Source organism: Vipera berus, assembly GCF_964194415.1.
Source record: "Vipera berus genome assembly, chromosome: 3".
In the NCBI taxonomy this organism is placed as follows: domain Eukaryota; kingdom Metazoa; phylum Chordata; class Lepidosauria; order Squamata; family Viperidae; genus Vipera; species Vipera berus.
Genome location: NC_138204.1, coordinates 146,238,726 through 146,263,268, shown reverse-complemented (window position 1 = coordinate 146,263,268; position 24,543 = coordinate 146,238,726). Strand labels below are relative to the sequence as shown.

At 39.4% G+C, this 24,543-nt stretch overlaps 1 protein-coding gene across 3 annotated transcripts in view; it reads right to left on the bottom strand.

Annotated features, from left to right (window-relative positions):
• Nucleotides 1-23,505, bottom strand: part of DSP (desmoplakin) — a 50,070-nt gene extending 26,565 nt beyond the window's left edge. For 2 of the 3 annotated variants that reach the window (XM_081325942.1, XM_081325943.1), the window contains exons 1-9: nt 22,787-23,505; nt 13,222-13,324; nt 10,312-10,460; nt 8,794-8,965; nt 4,142-4,270; nt 3,423-3,473; nt 1,643-1,804; nt 780-884; nt 52-147 (exon numbers count right to left, since the gene is read on the bottom strand). In XM_081325942.1, the coding sequence (XP_081182068.1) occupies nt 52-147; nt 780-884; nt 1,643-1,804; nt 3,423-3,473; nt 4,142-4,270; nt 8,794-8,965; nt 10,312-10,460; nt 13,222-13,324; nt 22,787-22,998 (1,179 nt within the window). In that variant the 5' untranslated portion in view covers nt 22,999-23,505. The remainder of the gene's footprint in view (nt 1-51; nt 148-779; nt 885-1,642; nt 1,805-3,422; nt 3,474-4,141; nt 4,271-8,793; nt 8,966-10,311; nt 10,461-13,221; nt 13,325-22,786) is intronic. The other variant, XM_081325944.1, reaches the window with a different exon arrangement.
• Between the last annotated feature and the right edge of the window lie 1,038 nt (nt 23,506-24,543).

Below are 24,543 nucleotides of genomic sequence, written 5' to 3'. Positions count from 1 at the left end.
GTTAAATGATAAATTACATATTATTTATTGCTTCTGTATACCAATACATACCTGAAAGTAAGCTGCATTTTCCTTAAGGTGAACATCGATGCACTTTGTGATCTGAAGAATCCAACTCCATTGAGTTTGTAATGTATCCATATAGGCCTGCACATTTTTAAAAAAATGCAATTGGTTGTGAATTCTGATAATTTGATCTATTGTTCAGCTACCAACTCATTTTTTTAATCTTCAAAACTATCTACCCTAGCTTGGAGGATCCAAGAGTCAAAAATCAAGTCTACATCAATGACCAAATTTCTGCTTTGCCTACTAATAATGTCTGACTTGTCCCTCTCTCTGAGTTTGCTTATAGAAGACCCATTGAGGAAAGGCAATGAAAATCAGGACGCCCAAGCAAAGGAAAATGTCCTCCTCTTCTTAGCATTCTTATCCTATTGTTGGTCTTATGCTTTCTAGTTGGCCACTATATGGAGAACGTAAGCCTCCTCCACAAATCCAAAATGGCCCAGCATTAAGGATGCCTGTTGATTATGATTTAATAAGTTAACGTTTTTGTTACAGTAGCTAATTCTAAAGTGAGCTTTTGAAAATTAGCACTGGGCCCCTTGTATTTGCATTTAGCTTTGCATATTTTCAAGATTACTTGTTGATCAGAAGAGGCTGCCTAATAGTACAGTTCCGGGTACAGGATTTCACTACCAGCTTTCACTTCAATGAGATGTCATATTGTTCCCAAAATAATGTTAGGATAAAAATGTAGGAAGTTGAAAACATACCTCAATTTTGTCAGAAGCAGGGTGCTGGCTGAGCACCAACTGATCACATTCTTGCTTAAGTTTGTTGAGTTCCTTTTCCTTAACCTCAAGCTGGCTCATGCGTTTCTGTAAATAGGCAAGGACATGGATTTAAACTCAGTTTCAACAGGAAAAAAGGATCAGTACGTTTAGTATTTATTGCAATAGGAACAATTTTGTTGAAATAAGCACACAAAATATCAATCATATGGATCATTCACGTTCAACTGTATGCCTCATCCTATCTGTCTACAAACCTATGTTTAATACTCATTCCTCTCTTCTCTCATTGCTCTCATCTTCTTTACTTTGCTTTCTTTTATTTTACTGTGATATCCCTTCCATTTTGAGACTGAATGCCTGTGCTAAATTTCTCCTAACCTTAGAGGGGAAATTCCCAATGATTTTTTTTAAAAAAATTAAAATCGACTTTAAAACCTCAATAAGACCACCACACCAGCATGGACAATAAAGTTGAATTGGCTTTATATGGATTCCCAGAGTGGCAATATCTTCTCCTCAACGTTTTCATCTTCCCTAAAAGAAAGAGAAGCATATCTCCCAATGCAGGCCTTGACGTTCCCCAATGCTGGAAAGAACACGTTATTTGAGAGAAGTGTGTAAAGAAGAAGCATCAATCATCACATTCCTTTTCTTATAAACCTTCTGAATGGCTGAAGCAGGTATCCATCTTGAAAGTATTGAAGAATTAAAAACTTCTATTAATACCAGCTTTTATATTCTGCATTTTAAAATTCAAAAATTATTTGCAATCTTTCAAAATAAACAAAGACCGAACCATGAGTTATTGAATGAGATTTATTTGTTGGGTGTCCTTAACTCACAGAGAAAACTTCTTGCTTCCTTGCAATGTCAGTGTTCCTGTCACTCCAATCATAGAGAAGCTCTTCCTCCTCACAGTCATTGATCCACATGATTTCCCTGCTAGTGGCTTGGATGATGTTCTGCAGGTGGCGGAGCTGATCCATTCTTTCAAAGGAGAACCTCTACAAAACAGCATCAAGGAAAAAGTTAAGCCTTTTCACTGAATGATCAAAGCGTAAAAGTACAAGCCGTAGTAGGGAAAATGTGGTACCGGGGGAGGGGAGGGGAACACGATAAAGGTATCACACACTGAAAAACGAATGGCCAAGATGCTTAATATACCCTGGTCATGTCCAGACCAAATCAAAATTCTGCTCCATCTCTTCAACATAGGACAAGTTGCCAGGCAGAAATTTTCAACAAGTATTTCTACCAGATTTTAGACACAGTTATTGTACCAATAGTAAGTGAATTAAATGTGGTTCTCCTCCTCCTCCCCTCTCCCCTCAAATATAAATCTATATCTATATCTATATATCTATAAAAGGTAAAGGTTCCCCTGCACATGCGTGCTAGTCATTTCCGACTCTAGGGGCCAGTGCTCATCTCCGTTTCAAAGCCGAAGCTTGTCCGAGGACGTCTCCATGGTCATGTGGCCGGTATGACTAGACGCCAAAGGCGCACGGAATGCTGTTACCTTCCCACCGTAGTGGTCCCTATTTTTCTACTTGCGTTTTTATGTGCTTTTGAACTGCTAGGTTGACAGAAGCTGGGACGAGTAACAGGCGCTCACTCTGTTACGCAGCACTCGGGATTCGACCCGCCAAACTGCCGACCATCTGATCGACAAGCTCAGCGTCCTAACCCACTGAGCCACCGGGTCCCTTCATATATCTATATCTATCTATCTATCTATCTATCTATCTATCTATCTATCTATCTATCTATCTATCTATATTGAAATAAAATGACTGACTACTCAGGATTTCTGGGAGTTGAAGTCCACAAGTCATAAAAGAGCCAAGGTTGCCTACCCCTGGACTAGACTTGTTACAGTGTATCATTTTTGAAGTGGGTTTTTTTTAAGAAAATTTTTTTAACAAACCTTTCTGTTTGAAAAGGTTACAGTCTACCATGAAATTAATTTATTCATTGCATTTGCTTTATGTCTTTCTCTAAGAAGCATAGGGACATATAGATGGTGTTCTCCTGCTCCATCTTATCTCACAATAACCCTGGAAGATTAGCTCTGGTAAGAAATATAAATTATGGACACTGGAATACATCTTACTCGAGCATTATGTTTGTTAAACGTTTATTTATAAGCAGGGGTCTTCAAACTTGGCCCTTTTAGGACTTGTGGACTTCAACTCCCAGAATTCCTCATCCAGCTCATAAGGCTAAAAGATAGCAAATAATGAACCAGAGTATATCTCTAAAAGCATTTAACATTGTCGATAGAAAAGAGCAATTATCGTTTTTATTTGTACATAGCTCTTCTTTCCAAAAGAGGATAAATAGGAGCACATATAGTTGCTCCCATTGCTAGACTGTATAGTTGCTCCCATTGCTAGACTGCAGAGGAGGAAAAACATTCTAACATTGTATTCCTATTCAACTCCAATATTTCTATGGAAGTCAAATTATGCCATGAATTTGGAATCACACATCATGTAAGAAAAAATATGAATTTTCCTTCCTGCTTAAATTTAAATGCAAACCTGATGCTGAAATTTACTTTAATAGCTAGGAAAAACATGTATTATAAGACTTTTAAGAATAAAATAAAAACTAGCTTACCAAGAGATATTCATATTCTTCTTCCAGCTGATGTACAGCAGCCTTCTCACGCTGTTAAGTAAAGAATAAAGAAAAGATGTGTCTGGCAAACAGGGGATTTCCATTAAAGACAGGAGAACCCAGGGCAGTAGTATTTTGGGCACTATTTTTACCGTAATAGAAAAGAGGGAACATGACTCTGCAAGGAAATACGGATGAGTGCTGGCTATTAAGAGTAAAATACCAGACACAGGATTGGAAAACTGTGGTTATCCAGACTTGATTATACCTCTTTTTTTAATCCAACCAGCATTGGACCATCCAATGGCCATACTGAATCCAACAAAAATCTTTGTTAGAACACCATTGAAGTGGTCATTTAATTTATCCATCAAGCCAATGAGAATCCAAGAGATAATGGAACTGGGAAGAAGAGAGCAGAGAATGGTGGGTATAATTTGGTAGGATACCAGAATGTCTAATGTTGTTTCTGGACCCCTTCTCCATTAATTTCAAACTCCGTTTAAAATAAAAAAGCAATAGGCAGAAAAAGCATGTATATGCATCATTATTTGTGTATGAGGAAAAATGTGGTGATGGTAGAGAAGCTACAATTTTTCTCAAAGGTGAAGACTTAGATTTTAGCAATATTTATTGTTAAACAGGTTAGCAATAATATCAATAGGTACTTAATAACAGACAGTCAATCATCCAAAAAAGAAGTACATATAGTCACCTACCAGATCAGTTTTCACTTTATCCAAGTGCCAACGATAGTCTCCAATAGAATTATGGAATCGTCTATGCTCAGCGATTTGTTGTTCAATGGCTGCAGCATCAAATCCCCATTTGATTAACTCCATTTCAGTCTGAAAAAAGTGCATTTATTCATAAATGCACAACCAAAAATTATATAAATTCCATAATTACCTTCCAAATTGAATTTGATTCCCTAACTTCCTCCTGACCGTGCTTGTGCTAACAGAGTTGTTAGTTACAATTTTTTTAAAGTAAAGCGGTGGAAAAATTACGGGACTTCAAGCTGTGAAGCTTCTTTTGCTTTTGCTTCAACACCGAAAACAAACCGAGATCATGTCTTGTTTCCTTACTACAACATGATATATGCACTGCACATTATATTAAGTAGCTCAGCCAATACTTTATTGCTGGTAATGTGTAAGTATATTACAGTCTCATTCCTTTTTATGCCAACTCTTACATATAGCATTTTTTTAAAAAAAACAGAAGAAGTTGGGAAAAGCACAAGGCAAAGATCTGAAACCTCAAATTAAAGTCTTGAATTTTCACAAAAAAGGGAAAGTCAGGAAAGGAAGCAGATAATTATTTTGTTTCAGGAAACTTGCTTCTGTGGATGACTGCATGATCAAGAACCACTGTACTTATCAGTCTGTATAAAACAGGACAGTACTTTATATCAGCCTCAAATCATACTTCAGGCGTGTTCCAAAAATCTAGTATTTTTCACTTCTTCTAATAATAAGAATATTTAAAATTGCCCTATCTCTTTGCTATGACTTTAGGTTAGAGAAATCCTATCTGTGGCAGACCAGCAGCATCTTGCAGTCTGCTAGAAGTATACAAAATGTTTTCTTTCGTAATCTTTCTTTTGTTTAATCAATCTGCTATACTAACCTCTGTAACTAATGTATTTCATTTTGGATATTTATAGTTAAAAAGTTACATTTTATTTGTCCTGTTTTATAATAAAATTTTCCTCTTGCAGGCAAGAAAATAGGATAAAACCCTCTGGCCACACGTCTCTAAATTACATAGCCAGGAAATTACATTACAGGAACTATTTCTTTGTTTACATTGCAAGAGCCTTATCACTTTCATTCACCTGGGTAATGCCAGATAACAGGAAGTGTTACCTTGTTACTACCTTGTTAGTACTCCTAATCAGGGTAAACAGGGTATGAGAAGTCAGAGGACTTGTGGGAAAAATGATTTGAGACCTCTGACCTTCCACCCTTCGAGTTCAGTCAATCTGCTACAACAGCTTTTCTCAACCTCAGCTACTTTAAGATGTATGGACTGGGGGAATTCTGAGTGGAAGTCCACACGTCATAAAGTTACTGAAGCCATAGGAACTGAACAGATGCTTCCATTTACAATGCCAACCAACAAATCAAAGATCTGAACTAGTCTGAGGACAATTATTCCAACAATTATTCCAACAATCCCCAGGCCTCAATTATTTTGACCTTGTTTCTGAGAACAAGAAATACAGTTCTGAGAAAACAAATACCCTTTTAGATTTTATGAATTTTTGCATAACTTTGCTGCTGAATATTATCAAAACCTCATGAGGAGCAATTTCATTGAGATGAACATCCATGTTCTTAGTGAGCAATGGCATCTACCTTGCTACCATAATTATTATTTTACCGAGAACCTTTTTGATTGTAGACGCATTAACGTTGGTTTTAGCAAGAGTAAGAGAGGTTTGCAAACATTGGATATTCTTTTTGTTTTTGTGACTTTTTGAGTGATTTTATGCTCTTGGTTTGAAGACCCAATTACTACCTGTAATTGATGCCCACCAGTCTAGGTCTGTAAAACTGACAAAATTTTGGAACAATACAGATCTACAGTAAGGGACATAGTCTTGAAACAGAGAAAAATTGGTCAGCGGCAAATCTTAGTCAACCTTGAAAAGATTTGCCACTGCCCAATTTTTCTCCATTTCAAGACTATATCTTGAAACAATCTATGTTGTTCCAAAGTTTTAGGAATTATTTTGTCAATTTTCCTACCTAGACTGATGGGCATTAATTACAGGTAGTCCTGTAATCGATTTGGGTCAGTCCTGCCCTAAAAAATGTCTCATACATTTTGATTGATTGTTCAATGAAAGACTAGAGAACTTCATGAACCTTAATAATCTCTTACTTTAAATCGCAGAAATAGGGGGCGGTAACTTTCTTATATTGGCATATCACTTATTAGATCATTTTATTCATTATACAAATGAAACAAAAGACAAAATGGTCCTATCAGACTCCTGTATATATATTGCTATGACCACAGGAAGTTTTGATAACAACATTCACTATCAAAGATACGCAAGTATTTAAAGAAAACCAAAAGCAGATGTATAGTCTTTTTCTATAAATTATATTTTGAGGACATCTAGGAGGAGATGCTGTTCCAGAGTGATACAATAACTTTTATTATTTTTTTTTAAAAGGCTTTATGAGATATCATGCCAGTAGACTAATGCTACAATATTCATCCTCTTGGGCCACACCTGTGCTTAGTTAACTCATGCTGGAACAATTCCAACAAGCAATGCCAATTTAGGTTATTAGCCTCCTGAATGTTACACAGGACTTTCACCTTCTATTCAGCTTTGCTTTAGTCAAAGGAGCAGCAAGTTAAAACAAGCATCAGCGCAGAAGAACAAAAGGGTGGCTCTGTTCCAGCTTCCACTCCTCCCAGGGAAACCTGATCCAGGTGCTTAGCTCTAAGGTCTCCAATCAGCAAACCAGCTGGAAAATAAAACTAAGCACTAGCAAGCCTGCTGGGGCTTCCTGGGAAGAATTTCCCATGCACTGCGTTACAAGAGAAAGTATTACTCTGGCCCACTGGAGCTGAGCTTTGCAGAATATTAAGCCAGAGAAGGTCAATACAGATAAGATAAGGGAGCTATAAGCAACTGGCTCAAAATGCCTATTTATAACAGATTTCCAAACACTAGGAAGAGGCATGCCTCCTTTTGCTCCAAAATTTAAAATGCTACAATTAACATATTTCTTCCATTTTTTTCTCAAAATTTTTAAGGGAGGAGGAGGATTTTTCTTTGTTTCAACTTAACCTTTTGTTCCCACATTAATTTCCAGATGAAAATCCTCACACACAAAGTTGAAACTGTTTTTCTTTTTCCTTCATCAAGGGTATCTTTATAAGAATATAAAGAATATAACAACAGATAGAAGAGTTTTGTAAAGATGAATTAATGCAAGCATCCTTTCATTAAAGAGACTTCAGATTAGTGTGAGAACACTTATTTCCCTATGGCCAGCCATTATATTACCGTAGATGACCCCAAGTTCAAGAGAAATATAATTAGATCTGAATCCTGGGCTTTGGCAGAAACTATATCTTAACAAAGCAGCAACAAGAAAATCAAAATTTGTTGTCAATGTTTTACTGCTACCCATCCTGTAAAGACTATTCAGATTATCAAAATATCATTTACTTCAATCTGACATGTTAATTTAGCAGATCTCTACCTTGGGCCAAAGAAGCAGTTTCTAAGCAATGAGTATCTTTAAAAAAATCACTATGAATTAATATCTGTCAGGACCCACCCCAATCCACATCTTAGGAAAACAAAAACTCTTGGAGTCAGTTCTAGTCCAAAATGAATTTTTACTATGACATGCTTGGTTGTGGAAATACAAGACAGGACTTAATATTGTTTTACAAATTGAAACTTTATAAAGGGTTCCCGGTTCAACCCCCCCTTCCCTCAACCCCATTTGGTCAGCCCCCATCATTTTACTTCATGTCATCCCTTTCGTGGGGAAAAAGGAACTTTGAATCTTTATGGTTATTGCCTTCTTCCTCTACAGAATTAAACGAAGACACAGGCCAGATGCCTTCTTCTCTAACCCTCCCTTTTGTTCCCCCAGTTCAAAAGATTTCCCTTGGTCTTTGAAATAACCTAAGGCAGGCTGAATCCACATGCGCTCCTCCTTCCTCGGGAGATGGCAGATTCCATGGGGGGGATATTGTTTTAAGCATACATTTATGAATGTGATATAAATGGATTCTGACAATATCTAAGTCTCCTTTTCTTTGGGACACTACCTTTTTGAATTCTTTTTCTTCTTCTTCCACCATGTTGTAATTATTCCAGAAGAGTTTCTGTAATTCCTCTCCTATCAGAAGCCTCTCCTTCTCTGCAGCTTCTTGTCATATATACTTTCTTTCTTTACACTATCTAGCTTATCTACATCCTTCCCTCATCCCCTGCTTGTACTTGACCAGAGATTCCATATCCAGCTACTTCCAATCTTGTATAGAATTGGCAGAAGTGAAGTAATGAATAATGATTTTTAATCTGCTTTTCACACACACACTGTGAAAAGCAAACTTTTTGATTAAGGCATTCCGACAACCCTTTCTGATATTCAATATCAGGCACCATGAAAGTTCAAATTAACTGATTTATTGCTAAAAGCCGATACAAAGGACTCTTCTCAACTAACAGTCAGCACCTGATTAAAGTTAGACAAGGGTCAACGACATTTAAGGGAGGTGGGACTTAGGTCACTTATGGCTACATAAGGATTGTAAACTGATGCCTCTTTTAACTCCTTCCCCTGGTTCTGCCAGTCCTTCTTCTATATTCATTCAAGCTTACCTTCTGCTGTCTCATCCAGTTCAGACATTCACTGGTGACACGCCTAGTGTATTCATCCCAACCTGAAGCACTCTGAGAGCTGTAGCCACCACCTTTGGAACTAGCCCTTCGGACACGAGGTACACTGATGGCCTTGTAGAGGGCACGCATCTGCTCTTGAAGTTGAAGCAGTCTAAAGGAAAAAAGCAACCGTGAGGAAGAAGAATATCAAAGGCCAAGCCACCAGAATGGTTGGAAGGAACAGCTGAACTTTCAGGTTCTGAGCTATCTTAGCAAGAAGCTTCAAATAATCAGAGAAAAATAATTCATTATTGAAGAATTCATGAAGTATATTGGGTGGGACAGAGCCTTCTCCATGGTGCCTATTGAAAAAAATACACTAATTACCAACTTCATTAACATGTTGATTCCCAGATAAAAAATTAACTGTACTAACATCATTTATGAATGCTTAAAGTCTGTTGTAATAAATACTGTTTGTCTCTGCTGACGATTAGTTTCCACCTTTTTAAAATTATTTTGTTGATATTTCTAGTGGTTTTACATTAGGGCCACCCACCTGTGATAAGTTTTTATCAAAGCGAAAATAAACAGATGCAATCTTAGAAGTGAATTTGAGACACAGCTTCACAAATTTATAACATTCGTGCAAGATACTGCATCATGTCTTACTCAAGTGTTGATGTTCGCACAAATATAATAGACTGTATGGATGACCTTGGGGGATGAGGGAAAGAGATCCTGCCTAGGGAATGACCAGACAAGAGAGGGAGGAGCTCGTAGTCACTTAATGGTCAGACAAAGTAACTTAGGAAGGACCTGCCCTAATTGATCAAGCAGTTAAAAGTAGTGAAATCTGTACCTTCAGAGTTGCAAGATTCTATTAATGTAGCCTTACAGTAGAGGGATTCAGTGGCTCAGTGGGTTAGGACGCTGAGCTTGTCGATCAGAAGGTTGGCAGTTTGGCGGGTCGAATCCCAAGTGCCACGTAACAGAGTGAGTGCCTGTTACTCGTCCCAGCTTCTGCCAACCTAGCAGTTCGAAAGCACGTAAAAATGCAAGTAGAAAAATAGGGACCACTACGGTGGGAAGGTAACAGCGTTCCGTGCACCTTTGGAGTCTAGTCATGCCGGCCACATGACCACGGAGACGTCCTCGGAGAAGCGCTGGCTCTTCGGCTTTGAAACGGAGATGAGCACCGGCCCCTAGAATTGGAAACGACTAGCACGCATGTGCGGGGGAACATTTACCTTTACCTTTACAATAAAGTAGATTTAGTTTATCTAGCTGTGTTTCCTATGTGGCTTATTAAGGAAGGCTGACATTAGATGAGAGCTGAATTATTTACTGTTCATCCGGCAAAATAAAGGGTGCATCACATGACTCTAGATTTACGTCGCCTAGAATAACTCCCATCATCCACATGTATCTACTTGTTTATTCAATGTGACAGAGTTTACTATTTCAGTATTTCAGTACCTTAGACATGCTACTTAGTTACCAATACAATGGCAATACCTTTTCTGGTAGAGCTCACATGGCTGACCCATTTGTCTCATTTCTCTGATCAACGCTTCAAGCATCTCCATGTGTTCGGTTGCCTGAGTAAAGCATTCCTCCAGCTCTCGGTTCCTGCTAATTTGGATACCATCTCCATACTTTAGTTCCTAAAACAGTCAAAATAAAGCATAAATCACTATATTAACACACACACACAGAGAGAGAGAGAGAGAGAGAGAGATCAAGAGCCTTGGTGGAGCAGTGGGCTAATGCCTCCTTAAGTAACACCAGCTGCCTGCAATTAGTGCAGGTTCGAGTCCCACCAGGCTCAAGGTTGACTCAGCCTTCCATCCTTCCGAGGTAGGTAAAATGAGGACCCAGATTGTTGGGGGCAATTAAGCTGACTTTGTAATAATGCCGCTTGGGGGGGGTGTGTGAAAGCCCTAATAAGCAGGCATATACATAGAATGAAGGCTACTGCTAAGCTTGTAAGCCGCCCTGAGTCTTCGGAGAAGGGCGGGATATAAATGGATTTTTTTTAAAAAAATTTATTAATACTGTTGAAAAATGTAAGACTACTATGACATCCTTTACAAGTCTTTGTACAGAATTTGGACAACTACAGCTATTGCAAAATGCACTAGATAGACTGCTTTCCAAATTATACACATAAGATTATAAATTAGGAGATAGAAAAGAGCTCCAAATGTGGGTGGAGTGGGGGTGGGGATTTTGAAATGGCAAATGCAGTTCAGTGCAAGCAAAGGTAAGGCTACATACATGTTTGCCTGGTCTTTTAAAAATATTTTTCTTTTCAATTTTTTATCATATATTTTAAAAGAATCAACATTTTTGAGTGCAATACAATTCCATGTATGAGATTATAATGCAAAAAGAGTTTTCAGTTCCAACTGAATTCCGCATCAGGTTCACATTTTTTTTTTAAAAAAAAGCTATTTTAGATAATGAGGCATACTTCCACAGGCTCATTTCCCATTCTTCCAAAGAAGAAACTAACTGACATTTCTAAAAAAGGCATATAAAATCTTTGCAGCTATTAACATATATAATAATACTTCTACTATGTTTTGGTATATAGTATACTGGTTTGGTAAAATTTAATAAAAATATCTCTGCTTGGAAATGGATTGCAATTTTCAAAATTCATTCTGTTCCAGAGTAAATCAGTTTCCAATAAAGTCACACTTTGCAGCATTGCCACCATATCTGAAAGATGGATCCCACTATGATACATTTCCAACATTTTTTAAGAAAAATAATTATTCATTTCAGCAATCAAGGCTAGAGTGATTTGCCAATGGTAAAACCTGCCAATAAAAAAACAACTGCAAGTATAACGTTTGAAGTAAATTTAACATTCTTTTTCCATTGAAATTCTCACCATTGTATGCCTGTAACTATATTCATGTTCTATAACCATTTAATTATACAATCATAAAGTTGTTCAGACTTTGAGCAATACTTTATTAATAATTTATAAATCATTCCTAGCAAATGATCAGTATTTTGTGTAATAAATTGGATCAAGCTTCTCAATATTTGTTTCTGCAATTCCTGAATGCTACACTTGTTGTTTGAAGATATTATAATCAATTAAAGGTAGAGCAATGTAAAGCAAGGGTGGGCAACTTATGACAACTTAACAACCTGTGAACCTCAACTCCTAGAGTGCCCGAGACAGACACAGGCTTTGTTCCAATCTTAACTTCATAAATACACAGAGAGGCTCAAAACTAGCAGGGACAAATTAGGAAAGTGATCTTGGATTTGTGTAGAGAAAATGAAACAATCAAGGCAATATGTAGCTAATACCGTATGAAAACGTCTGTGCTGTGAATCATTAGTTATTACTAAATATAGTAGGAGACTGGAAATAATGTCTTTATACAAGACTGCTAATAATAATAATAATAATAATAATAATAATAATAATAATAATAATAATAATAATAATAATAATAATAATAATAATAATAATAATAATAATAATAATTTTATTTATATACCGCCCTTCTCCCGAAGGACTCAGGGCGGTGAACAGGGCAAATATATAAAAAATACAAAAATACAAAAGTTAAAAGGAATTAAACATATTTTGCCACTGTGAAGACAACTGGGTCCTATTTAGCTTTTCTACAGATGTTTTTATTGATTACTTCTCACCCTCAGCATTCTCTTGGAGATGCTAATTGGCAGAACAATGAATTCAAGAGACAAAAAGAAAGAAAATGGGAGGCCCAAAAAAAGGATACAATGAAGTAGATGTCAAAAAGAAGCCACACCTAAAATTTATATTGATGATGATTCTCTTTGGGAATGAACAGGTATTGATTAGCATTTCTTTCTAACAAGCAGCTACCAAAAGATGAATATATGCATATGGCACGACAAATTATCATGTTTAATGTTAATATAACTCAGGTGTGCTCGATAATCGAGCAGAAGCACGATACATAAGCAATATATGAACCCGGCCTATTTTTCTATTTGTGGCCTGTTTGACCTGAAGTAACACTCCAAGGCATCTCCCAAATGGGCATTACTCCTGATCTTTTTAAAACCTGAAATGAGCAGGGCAATTTGGCTACTGACTGGATGGGGTGGAAGGCAGATGGAAGAAAGCAACAACAAGCCACTTTCATGTTTCCAAAGGAACAAAATGGATGCAATCACCAGGTTGACATCTGGTGCCTTCTCTCTCTCCCTCCCCGCCTTTCTCTCTCTTTGTCTTTGTCTGTATCTGTATCTGTATCTGTGCTGTGAAAATGAACCCTAAGCTTTTTCAATATAAAGCAAGTGTTGTTCTATCATTTTATGCATTCTTATTAACATGTTGATTTGCTTTCTGCAATATCTGCCATTGTTCCCTTATTGAAAATAGTGAAGCAACACCGTGGCCCAACTTACAGGTTGCACTATGAGCTCAGCGCGCATGAGGCAATCCGAGCAAACTTGCAGAAGGTCCTGAATGGTGTTCTGACGCCGGGACACTGTGGCCGTTCCATTTTGACTGAAAGAGCAAGGGTGAGAAAGAGAATACCAATTACACTGTTGAAATCAACCATTAATTATAAATGTGTTTTCCAAAAGATCATAACACACCTTATTTAAATTAAAGTGTTGTAACCTGCTTGACTTCAGAAAGATCCTGATGATACTTGGGTCACTCCTTTTTGAGGTATTACGATGCTGAGTCTGCACTCTGTGGAACTACTGTGGGAACATGCTGCAGCAGCTAACCTGCTGTGAATTGGATTTTTTTTTTCACTAGATCAAATCCATACAAATGAGAAAATTTAGGAGAAAGTTCTTAAAACAGTGTTCACTGTTGAATTGGCACCTTTACGGTGCATTGAACTCTAATTCCCTCTTGGCCAGTCAATACAGGGAGAGAATTGCAAAGAATTAGAGACTAGAGGAGGCTGGGTTGAAGAAAACTATTTTAAGTATTAACTGGGGGTGGGTGGGACATATAGGGTGTCATAGCACAGCTAAAGCACTAGTATAAAATACAGGGGGGGTGCCCCTTTTTTTAAGCCTCATTTTGGAAATCTCTCCCAGAGTATTTCCAGCAGTCAATACTATCTCAAAAGTCGCATTTTTGTGAACTTTTTGTCAGGAGCTCTTTCTTCTCATTTTAAATACATATACCTCCTTTTTACCTTTGATAGTATCTTCCTTTTCTCGTTACTCATTCCCAATTAAATCAATTAAAGCTATCCATAAAGCAATATGTAATCAGTAATCAACATATGCAGGCTATTCCAATTTCAAGATCCAACCATCCAAAGTACACATTTGACACTAACTAGGCCCAGGTGGAAGACACATTATACATACTTTTAGATTCCTGAATAATTTGCAGTTTATCAACAGAAAGGTTTCCTACTCTCAGTTGTACAGTTTTATCCTGAAAGTATGTCACGAAAGGGTAAGGTGAGGAACCAGGAGCAAAAGTTTCATTTGTTCCATTAATGCAAATGAATTCTTAGTTTGGCCATCTGTTCAGATACTTTCTTCTGGGTACTAAATGCCCTAAATGTCAAGGATAAAATAGGTATATTTATAAGCCTCAGGTCATATGAAGGAAGGTCAGTTCAGATCTCTGAAATCTCAACTTTTAAAAAATATTATAAATCTTATCTGAAAATTTATCTTAAGCAATCTCCAAAATCAGACTGCCTCCCAGACTCTCATAACTGACCTTTTGGTGAGGGCACTATGTATAAGAGACTGAGGTTCTATATGATAATGTTTGGTTATAAAGAAACAGCCATCAGAAATTTGCCAACACTGAACACACCCATGCAAGCTCCCAAAATAAACTGATGGTGGAACTTTAAACTATCTATAGATTGTTTTGGATTTCATTTGTTAGTGAAACAGTCATGTGGTAGAAATCCTTTCATGAGGAACGTTTCTTTCATCCATTCTTTTCTGAAAATAAAAACTTGTCTATTCAGCAAAGAAAAATATAATACATAAGCCAGCAGTTTCTCTTCCCAGAATTCCTTGCCACCAGCCATGCTAGCTAGGGAATTCTGAGAATTAAAATCCAGAGACCTCAAGGGACTCCAATTTAAAAAAGCTGTATTAGGAGACCAAAGCACCATCCAGAAAGTTGTGATACGAAGGAGACTCTGAAGGGCACAACATAGTTTAAAATGTTTTTGAGAGGAATTTACATATTCATACAAATTAAAATAACATGGAAAGTTGGTTTTACTGTGACCCATTCCCCAGGTAAACTGACTTTGACTGCAAAGTGACATAGTCAAATTTGCAAACAGAGTTGTAGTTGTAGTCCTGTATCTGAAATTCACCCATCTGAGGATCCTACTTTCAGATTTGTTTTACCATATTGTACAATTGTTATAAATACAAAAGCTGTAGTAACATTTAATCTTTTTTTTTAGGCTTTAGGAAGCAAAGGAGATAAAATAGAACAGCACGTTTACAAGAGTGCCATCCTTTGGAATTATCCAGTAGAATATTATTCCCAGCTATGAAGCTTAAAATATATATTTTGGATGCCATTCTAAATTTTTATTTAGAAAAGCTAAATAAAGCAGAATGTTGTCTAGTACAATAATAGTGGCACAAGTAGTAGCTCTTTTATTTAAAATATATATATTGTTGTGCTCAAAGAACAAAGAACACTTGCTTGGGCTGCTTTTCCACAATACAGTCATCCTGAGTTGCAAGTCAGCACTAGTTGAACATAGGCAAGGTGCTCTGAGGAATCATAGAGTACCTCCCTGGTAAAATCAGGGCTCTCAAACAGGCTCAGGCATCTCCCAAATGGAAGAATTTATTAAAACATTTCATAGAGGAAAGTGCCCTATAACTGGCAGAAAAATATATAGCAATTCCCTTACATACAGATGATGTAATTCTGTTCGCCCAAACTTATGATAGCCTAAAAAGAGCACTGCAGGTCCTGGCTGAATACTGCCACTCGAAACCCTAGAAATTCACTATAATAAACCAAGATGCTGGCTTGTGCTAAACACCCTAAAAAATAGGTTTGGAAAGTAAACCAGGGGTCCCCAACTTGTGGGCCGCAGCCTGGTAATGGGCTACGGCCTACTGGCCACTGGGCCGCGGGACAGGCTGGCCAGTGTGCGTGCATGTGCGCACGCACCCCCCACTTGTGCTAGCGCAAAAACAGGAAAAACAGGTTGCCGCTGTGCCTTTGGGTGCAAAAATGGGCCACTGCCACACTGTGGGGCAGAAAAATAGACGACACTCCACGGGGTGTGGAAATGGGCCACCACCGCACCGCGGGGTGCAAAAATGGGCATCATGCCACAGGGCTCAAAAAGGGGCCACCGTCGCACTGCAGGGTGCAGAAACAAGGCGCTGTGCCATGCAAGAACGGGGCAGGGCTAGTGAATATCATGCGGGCACTAGCCCCGCCTTGTATGCTGCACGCGTGCACACGCACGATAGCAGTATTCCAGTATTTGAGAGGTTGCCACAAAGAGGAAAGGGTCAATTTATTTTCCAAAGCACCAGAGGGCAGGTCAAGAAACAACAGATGGAAACTAATCAAAGAGAGAACCAACCTGGAATTAAGGAGAAACTTTCTAACAAAGAACAATTAACCAGTGGAACAGCTTGCCCCCAAACGTTATGGGTGCTTCATCACTGGAGGTTTTTAAGAAGAGACTGGACAGTCACTTGTCTGAAATGATATAGCATCTCCTGCTTGAGCAGAGGGTTGGACTAGAAGACCTCCAAGGTTCCTTCCAGCTCTATTCTGATTGATTGATTGACTGATTGATTGACTGATTGATTGAATTGAACTTTTCTTCTCCCTGGCAGACCTAATTCCTTTTGCTTCCCTTGAGCCAAGGCAATAAATTAAAACTTGCTACTCTTCTTTAATACAAATAGACATGCTACAGCATAAGTGTAGAGACAACAAGGCAATGCCTCAAGGTCACTTGATATCCACTTAGAGCTGGTGCTCCTCCCTAAGAACATATTTCTATAGTTTTGACACCTGCTAGATATCTAAATTACTAAGGTGAGCTTTAACACTGGCATGCCATCCATTCCATTATCACAAGTAGAATTCTGTAATTGCAACAATGGGGACTAGAACCTTGCTTTCTTTTAAAAATGCAAGATGGAATTATCCAGATACCTGAGATTGCAAAACAGAGTCTAGCACCATTCCCAGTCAATGTTACATGTTAAGAACTTACAAGTAATATTCATAGAAGCAACTGTTAGCCTTTTTGAAGAAAAAAACAAAAGACTAATAATAGTACACTCATGACACTGATGGTATATATAATTATGTTCAGACATAATTATTTTTCTAAAGACATACAGGTTAATTTTCTAATTAGCAGAAACTGGAAGTAATGTACATTCTGCATTCAGATAATACACCAACAGCAATTGCTAGCTGAAGCGCTCAGTAGGGATAAAAAAGTGCTTCTTTGCATAGCAATCTATCTAGCACACTTGCATAGTATGTTTTGTAATGTGCCACTTGCACAACTCAATTTATGAAAGATCAGCACAGTTATTGGAGTATGACACCTGCACTTGCTCAGGTGTGCCAATTCTGCATACCAAACTCTACAAAATCTCCTAACTTTTGCTCCTCTGTCCTAGTCCTATTAGACCTCTCGGCGGCTTTTGATACCATCGACCATGGTATCTTACTGCGGCATCTTCGGGGGTTGGGAGTGGGAGGCACCGTTTTACGGTGGTTCTCCTCCTACCTCCTGGGACGTTCGCAGTCGGTGCTGGCAGGAGGGCAGAGGTCGGCCTCGAGGCCTCTCGTTTGTGGAGTGCCTCAGGGGTCGGTCCTCTCGCCTCTCCTGTTCAACATCTATATGAAGCCGCTGGGTGAGATCATTCGTGGTTTTGGGGTTGGGTATCATCAATATGCTGATGATACCCAGCTTTTTATTTCTACCCCAAACCACCTCAGTGATGCCCTCTCCGGCCCCCAGGGGGAGGGCGTTCTCTGTGGGCGTGCCAGACCTTTGGAACCGTTTACCGGTGGAGCTCCGGACAGCTCCCGACCTTCGCTCCTTCCGACGTGACCTAAAAACATATTTATTTGAACAAGCTGGCCTGGTCTGATGGGTTTAGGGGTATTTTAATGCTTTGTATTAATTTATTGAATTGGGCTGTTGTATTTAATATTTCTTTTAATTTTTATATATTGTATTTTATTGTATTGCCCGGTACACCGCCCTGAGTCCTTCGGGAGAAGGGCGGTATAAAAATTAAATTAAATTAAATAAATAAATAAATAAACTTTCTCAAAGAGGGGTAAAGCAGCTTTACCCCTTTTTAATGAAAAGCTGAAATATCCTAGTTCTTTATTTACTTTTTAACTGCTTTTAGTCTCCCCTACCTGCACAAACCCACCTACAGTTATTAGCTCTTTATATCTGATTATGCTTGGCAATCAGGTTGCATGCTCTGTTTTTTATCAAGTGATCTTTTCATTAGTCATGGATATTATGGGACACTCCTTATTCTCGTCTTGGAATTGTGATGGTATAGCAGTCATTTTCATTAACAAACATAGTGGCTGCATTTGTTCACATAGTCTGTAATGCCCTGCCCTGCCCTGCCCTGCCCCACCCCTACCCCAAGAAGAAGCATTTGGAAATAAAGGGGGAAAAATAACCTTTTTTTAAAAAAAGATGAAGTTGTAATTCTAGTCTTTGCATGAATGTACAGACTGCTACCTGTATTCTACTTGTCTCTGCAAGTAAGTTCGCTGCATAGATAGATTTAAATGTATAAGTATATAAAAGGCATATAAAAGACAGCCTTGCCTTGTAACAATTCTTACCCTATTTTAAACATTGATAAATTAAGGAATTGGAAATTATGGTTTTGAAGCAAATGCAACCCAAATTTAATCACAAATTAAATTTTATCACCACTTCTCCACACGTAATAAGCAATATGAAAATATTGACTTTGCATACAGGAGTAAGAATTTCTAAAAGCAACACCCAATATTGCTTGAACAAATTCTACTTATGTGCTACTAAATTTCCCCTGCCTCCCCCCCACCTCCTTTGAAAGCTCTCAACATCTGTTCTGGGGGGGGGGCTTGATGGACTATATGAGATTTTTGTAGGCAAATACAAAAAAACAGTTAACGGGGAAGAAAAAAAATCATCTTTCCTCCCTCTTGATTCCATAAAAGGAAATTGTTTCCACTGGCAAATTCTACTGGATTTCTGTGAGTTGATATAGGTAAGGAGAGTTTGGCAATGTTGCCTGGAAGGAACCATGTACTTCCTGCTCTGCACAAGGAAAAGTAAAAACACAAATACAGGAGGAGAGAGAGGAAGGGAAAACACGTGCACACCACCCATCCCTCATGCCTGATACTGGAGAAAGCAAGCTAGATAGGGGCTTCTCCGAGATAAAATGCTTTACAAATGAGTGGAAAAAGAAACAGAGTGATAAAGGAGCTTTGACTGGGGAGAACCTTTTTGCAAAGTGTGGATGGAGTTAATCACTAGCCATTGCATTTGCAATCTCCATTCCTTATCAATGAAACTGCTGCAGAAACCAACTTGTTCCTAGATTCCCACAACTGTGAAGCTGAGAACAGACAGCTTACTCAACCCTTGGGGGGAGGGAGAGGCTGGCACTGTCATTTCAGTAAACTCCAAGCTGGAAGATGAACAACCAAAAATAAATAAAAAAATTAAGAAAACCAGACCCTAACCTCACAGGCAAGTCTGCTGAAACTCTGACTGACAAATAAGTTTGCATCCAGAAATATATATGCCAATACTTCTATATTTCAGTATGCAAACTTCCTCAAATGTTACAGCTATTTCTAAATGCCTAAAGTTGAAGAGTTATATATTCTTAAGAATTAAACATACCAAGTATGGTAGTCAGAGAAGATGACAAGAAGTAACAAAAACTACATGTTGATGCTGCAGGCAAAAAAGACAGGAAAATTCAGAAAATAGCCAGAAAGAAAAGAAAAAAATATGTTAACTATTAATGGCTGAAAGAATGCTATATACTGTACACGCCTAAGCAATTCAATTCATTTTTGCACGAAAAGTAGTTGTTCAAATTGCCTTTTAAAAAACCAATTTCACTTTTCGGATGTCCTCCATTATCTATTTCTGGCATCTGATCTTAATTTAATTCACACAATTTCTGCAGAGCTCTTTTGGTTTTTAACAATTAAATGACAGAAATTCATTAATTTCTCCACTGTATCTGAATTTCTACTTATTCTGAATCCATGGAGATAAATGTCCATAAAATGTACTGATTTTGCTGAATGTTTCTGCATAATAGTTTCCAAACTAGGCTGGGTTAATACTCTGAAGAGAGTATTAAATATAGAGCACAGACAAAAATATTATTGTACCAGTGACAGGGCTATTAATCAGTTATTAACTAGAGTTAATTATATATGTTTGTGTGTGTGTTCAGTTCCTGCAGTTTTTCAAAAGTTGCTATTACCTCCTTCCTAAAGCTGAAAAAGAGTGACTAACCCAAGGTCACTCAGCTGGCTTTCTGCCTAAAATGGGAGTAGAAATCACAATCCCCACCTCCCATTTTCTCGTCTGATACCTTAACCACTACGCCAAACTGGCTCTAAGGTTTCTACAAAGTCTCAATATGCTCAAACAACAGATGAGAATATCTCAATAACCATAAATGTGTATCAAAGTAAGTATTCAATGAAAGGTAATATATGGTAAATTTATTTATTTATTTTATTATATTTATATACCGCCCTTTCCCGAAGGACTCAGGGCGGTTTACAGGGTGATTAAAACAAAAAATACAAAAGTTAAAAACAGATTAAAAAAAAATTATATCCGTCCCTGAACAAATAAAACCCCAGTTAAAATTAAAATTAAAATTCTCAGCCTGGGCCAGAGAGCTCGAAGAGCCAGGTCTTCAGGTCCCGGCGGAACGAACGGAGGTCGGGGGCGGTCCTAAGCTCCACTGGCAGCTGGTTCCAAAGGGCAGGCGCACCCACTGAGAAGGCCCTATCCCTGGGTGTTGTCCGCCGGCAGTCTCTTACCGGCAATACCCTGAGAAGACCCTCCCTGTGGGAGCGCACTGGACGAAGGGAGCTTGATGTTCCCTCAGGTGTTCCCTCAGATAACCCAGACCCAAGCCATTTAGGGCTTTATAGGTCATCACCAGCACCTTGAATTAACCATAAATGTAGAATCTGTATGGTTAGTAAATTGCCCACATGGAGGAAAAAACAATATGAAATAACTTTTGCAAAGAAAGGGAAGGAGGGCTAAGAAAAGAATTACTTTCCAAACATTAAACACAGTAAGAGATTAAAAACAAGCATGTTTTATCAGTTGCCTTTGAATGTATGCCATCCACAAAGAGGAGATTTAATTTTCAAATATAAGCAGGTCTCTTTAAAGTGGACATTCTAAATTTGTGTCTTAGTGGTTCACACAGCCGGAATGAAGAAGCAACATTCTTAACTTCCTTTAATAGTTTATCAGCAGCACTGCTAGAGCACTACATCACATAATGAACCACAGCAATGCTACAAGATAGGATGCAAAATGGAAGGAGCTAAAAGAAACTTTCCAATTTTGTTATTCAAAGAAAGAAAAAAAGAACTCTACTGAGCCTCATTAAACAAAAAAGATGGTGGTTCTGAAAAGAAACTTTGATGACAAAATCAACTACTAATTTGGGAAGGGAGAAGCCAAGATTCACACCTCTATAAAGTCTGTCAATTTTTAATCTTAAGTATTATTTGGTAATTCTGCCAAGGATTCACACCAGTGAAAACAAGCCCTGCTAACCAAGTAAAATAAATAGGACATAAACCAGTTAAATGGGCTAGTATTCACAATACCCTTCCTGCAGAAACAGTTCGATGTCAGAAATCAGACACAATCTCATATACTTGTCATATATGATACTCCCACTTGCTTATTCATGCACAGGCAAGCCATAGGTGCCTGCTCTCTCTCATATGCATGTGAATGCTCCTTGTGATCATATATCTAGAGAAGGTAATATGTAGTCAAGGGAAGTGCCAAGGTCAATAACTGCTCCTGCTAAGTAGTGTTTGCAACACTATCAGTATTGTGCTTTTCAATTATACATGTAAAAATGGTTCATAACTGCATGCAGCTTCCTAACCAGCATGCTGTCTCCACAACAGGAAAAATAAGGCGTTTGAAGCAGTGTTTCTCAAGAATACATATAATTTTTTAAAATCCTTCTTAGTGGATCAACAAAAGCCAAACTATTCTTCTGTAGGACTCTCTCTTGAAAGCACAAAACAACTTTCCAGCCTTAAAGTTGATAAACTCTAAAAGGAATTGGGTGTTGATATAAAGACTACAGCAATTCCATTATCAAAAGGATAATAATCAGAACCATGTAAGCAAAAAGGACATTAGTCAGCAGAAAACTTTATGCTCTCCACAAAGTTAAAACTATTAGTTTTAATCCCACAAGATACTGTACTGATGGGTGAATCATCCATCTGATCTCCCCTTTATCCTACAATTCAATAGCCATAACCCAAAACTGCCAAAAGCCATTGTATCATCAAAAGTTGCAATCAGAACCTATTGTATGAACTCTGTCCTGGACTTTTTTTAAGGTATCACAAGAAATAATCTTTCCCATACTGTACTCTTAAGTCCAAATGCAGAGCAACTTCTCCATAAAAGGAGGAGTGAGTAAACTGAGGATAAAATGAGTTGCAACTAGATCTTCTTTCTTCACACAGATGCACAACTGAATCAGCGCGGTATTTATATTCCAGGAAGCCACGACAGGAAGCCACGACAGGTTTCAGCAACCAACTATAGCTGTCCATGATGGGGATGTGTCCATTCCTCCTTAACAGGGCAACTTTTTATTTATTTGCAGAGAGAAAGAGGAAAACCTAGGCACACGCATATACCAGGAGAGGTAGATACGTGACATATTGTTTTGCACTTACGTATATCCTTCCGAGTTGATGTCCCCGACATAGCTTTTCTGGACATAATACATTTTATGAGTATGGCCGCTTCCCCCGCCGCCGCCGCCGCCGCCTCCTCCTCCTCCCATCATCATATGGGAATTCATGTCGTAGCGCATATCCGGGCCGGACTCCGCTCGGACCATCCTGCCCAAGGTGTTGAGCCTGGGATGGGATCCATTCATGCTCATCTTGAAAGCTGTATTAACTCAAGCGTGCTGCCTCGGATAATGAAAAGAAGAGCCAGATCACCAGAAAAGCATCAACTTGCACCGACGGAACGGAAGAGGTGTCCTGGAGGAGGGCTGTATTCTAGTTGTTGTTTTTTATTTATTTTTCTCTTTCTTTCTTTCTTTCTTTCTCCCTCCCCGCTTCTGGCAGAAGCAAACAAGCGAGTAGCGCGAAGCCCCCAATTAGTTCCCTTACGCAATGCAGAAAGCGAAGCGGCTGGTTTGGTGGAGGAGGAGGAGGAGGGGGGGCGGTCGGGGGGTAGGAGAGAGGAAGCCGGGACAGGTACACAAAAAGTGGGAGGAGAGGGGCTGAAGACAAAGGAGAAGTAAGTTAAAAGACTAGCAGTTTGGGGGAGAAAGAAAGAGAGGCCGGTCCCGGTGGCGTTCAGCAGCAGCGTCCAGGTGAGAAGAAAACCAAGCGGCGGCGTTACTGGTGGTGGTGGCGGAGGAGGAGGAGAGAGGAGGAGGAGGAGATCAGCCAGTCTCCTCCCTAACAGGCACAGGAAGGACGAAACCGCAACTTTTGGGAATCTTTTTGAACTAACAAGTCTGGGCGTAGAACCACCGCCCTCCAGTTCATTCCGGTCCTCGCCTCCCCCCACCCCACCGTCGTCCCTCCTCCTCCTCCCCCCCCCTCTTCCCGCCGAGCCAGAGACATAAAACTAGATCCTGCCGGAGAGACTCCTGGGCCGCCGCCTCTGCGCCTTTACACCTGGGCCCAACCCATAAGGCTAGGTGGAAGCCAACGCCCCGCGCAGACTTACGTCCTCGCTTTCATTTGCAAGGCTCCCCCTTGGTGGCCCTGTCGCCCTTGACGACAACAAGGAGTCTAGCTGGGAGGGCCAAGCGAGGAGCCCCGGGCTCCCACGGGAGAAAGCCTACAGAAGGTGGGGCGCTTCCCGGTGTGGCGGCGAAGGGTTGGAAGTTGCCGGTGAGGATAATCGCTCCGCCAGCTCGCAATGTAACGTTGACTTCCGGGTGGGGACAGCGCCCTGTGGCGCGCGCTCTTCTCCCCGGGCGAGAGTTTCACCAAAAGCTGGGAATTGAGGAGGAGGAGGGGGGGCGGTGGAGCGGGGACGGTGGAGAAAGTTCCCTTATGCTTCACAAAGAGGGAGCGGGATTATGAACCGGGCTAGCCAGCTTTCCCCCACAGCTGGGGTCTTCAAACTTGGCCCTTTTATGACTTGTGGACTTCAACTCCCAGAATTCCTCAGCCAGCGTGCCTGGCTGAGGAATTCTGGGAGTTGAAGTCCACAAGTCATAAAAAAGCCAAGTTTGAAGACCTCTGCCCCACAGCGTAACGACCTGTTGATTTGATTTGGAAACCGGTGGGCGGGTGGAAGAGCACGTCCACACAGCCTCTACCTGGGCGCGAGGACGCCTGGGCAGCTCTTTCGCGAATGCGTGTCCGCGTGCTCCCGCCCGCTCAATAAAAGGCTGAAGCCGCAGAGAGACGGGTTTAGAGGTTGTAGTTGCCATACATACGCTAAATAAATAGAGGCTGCG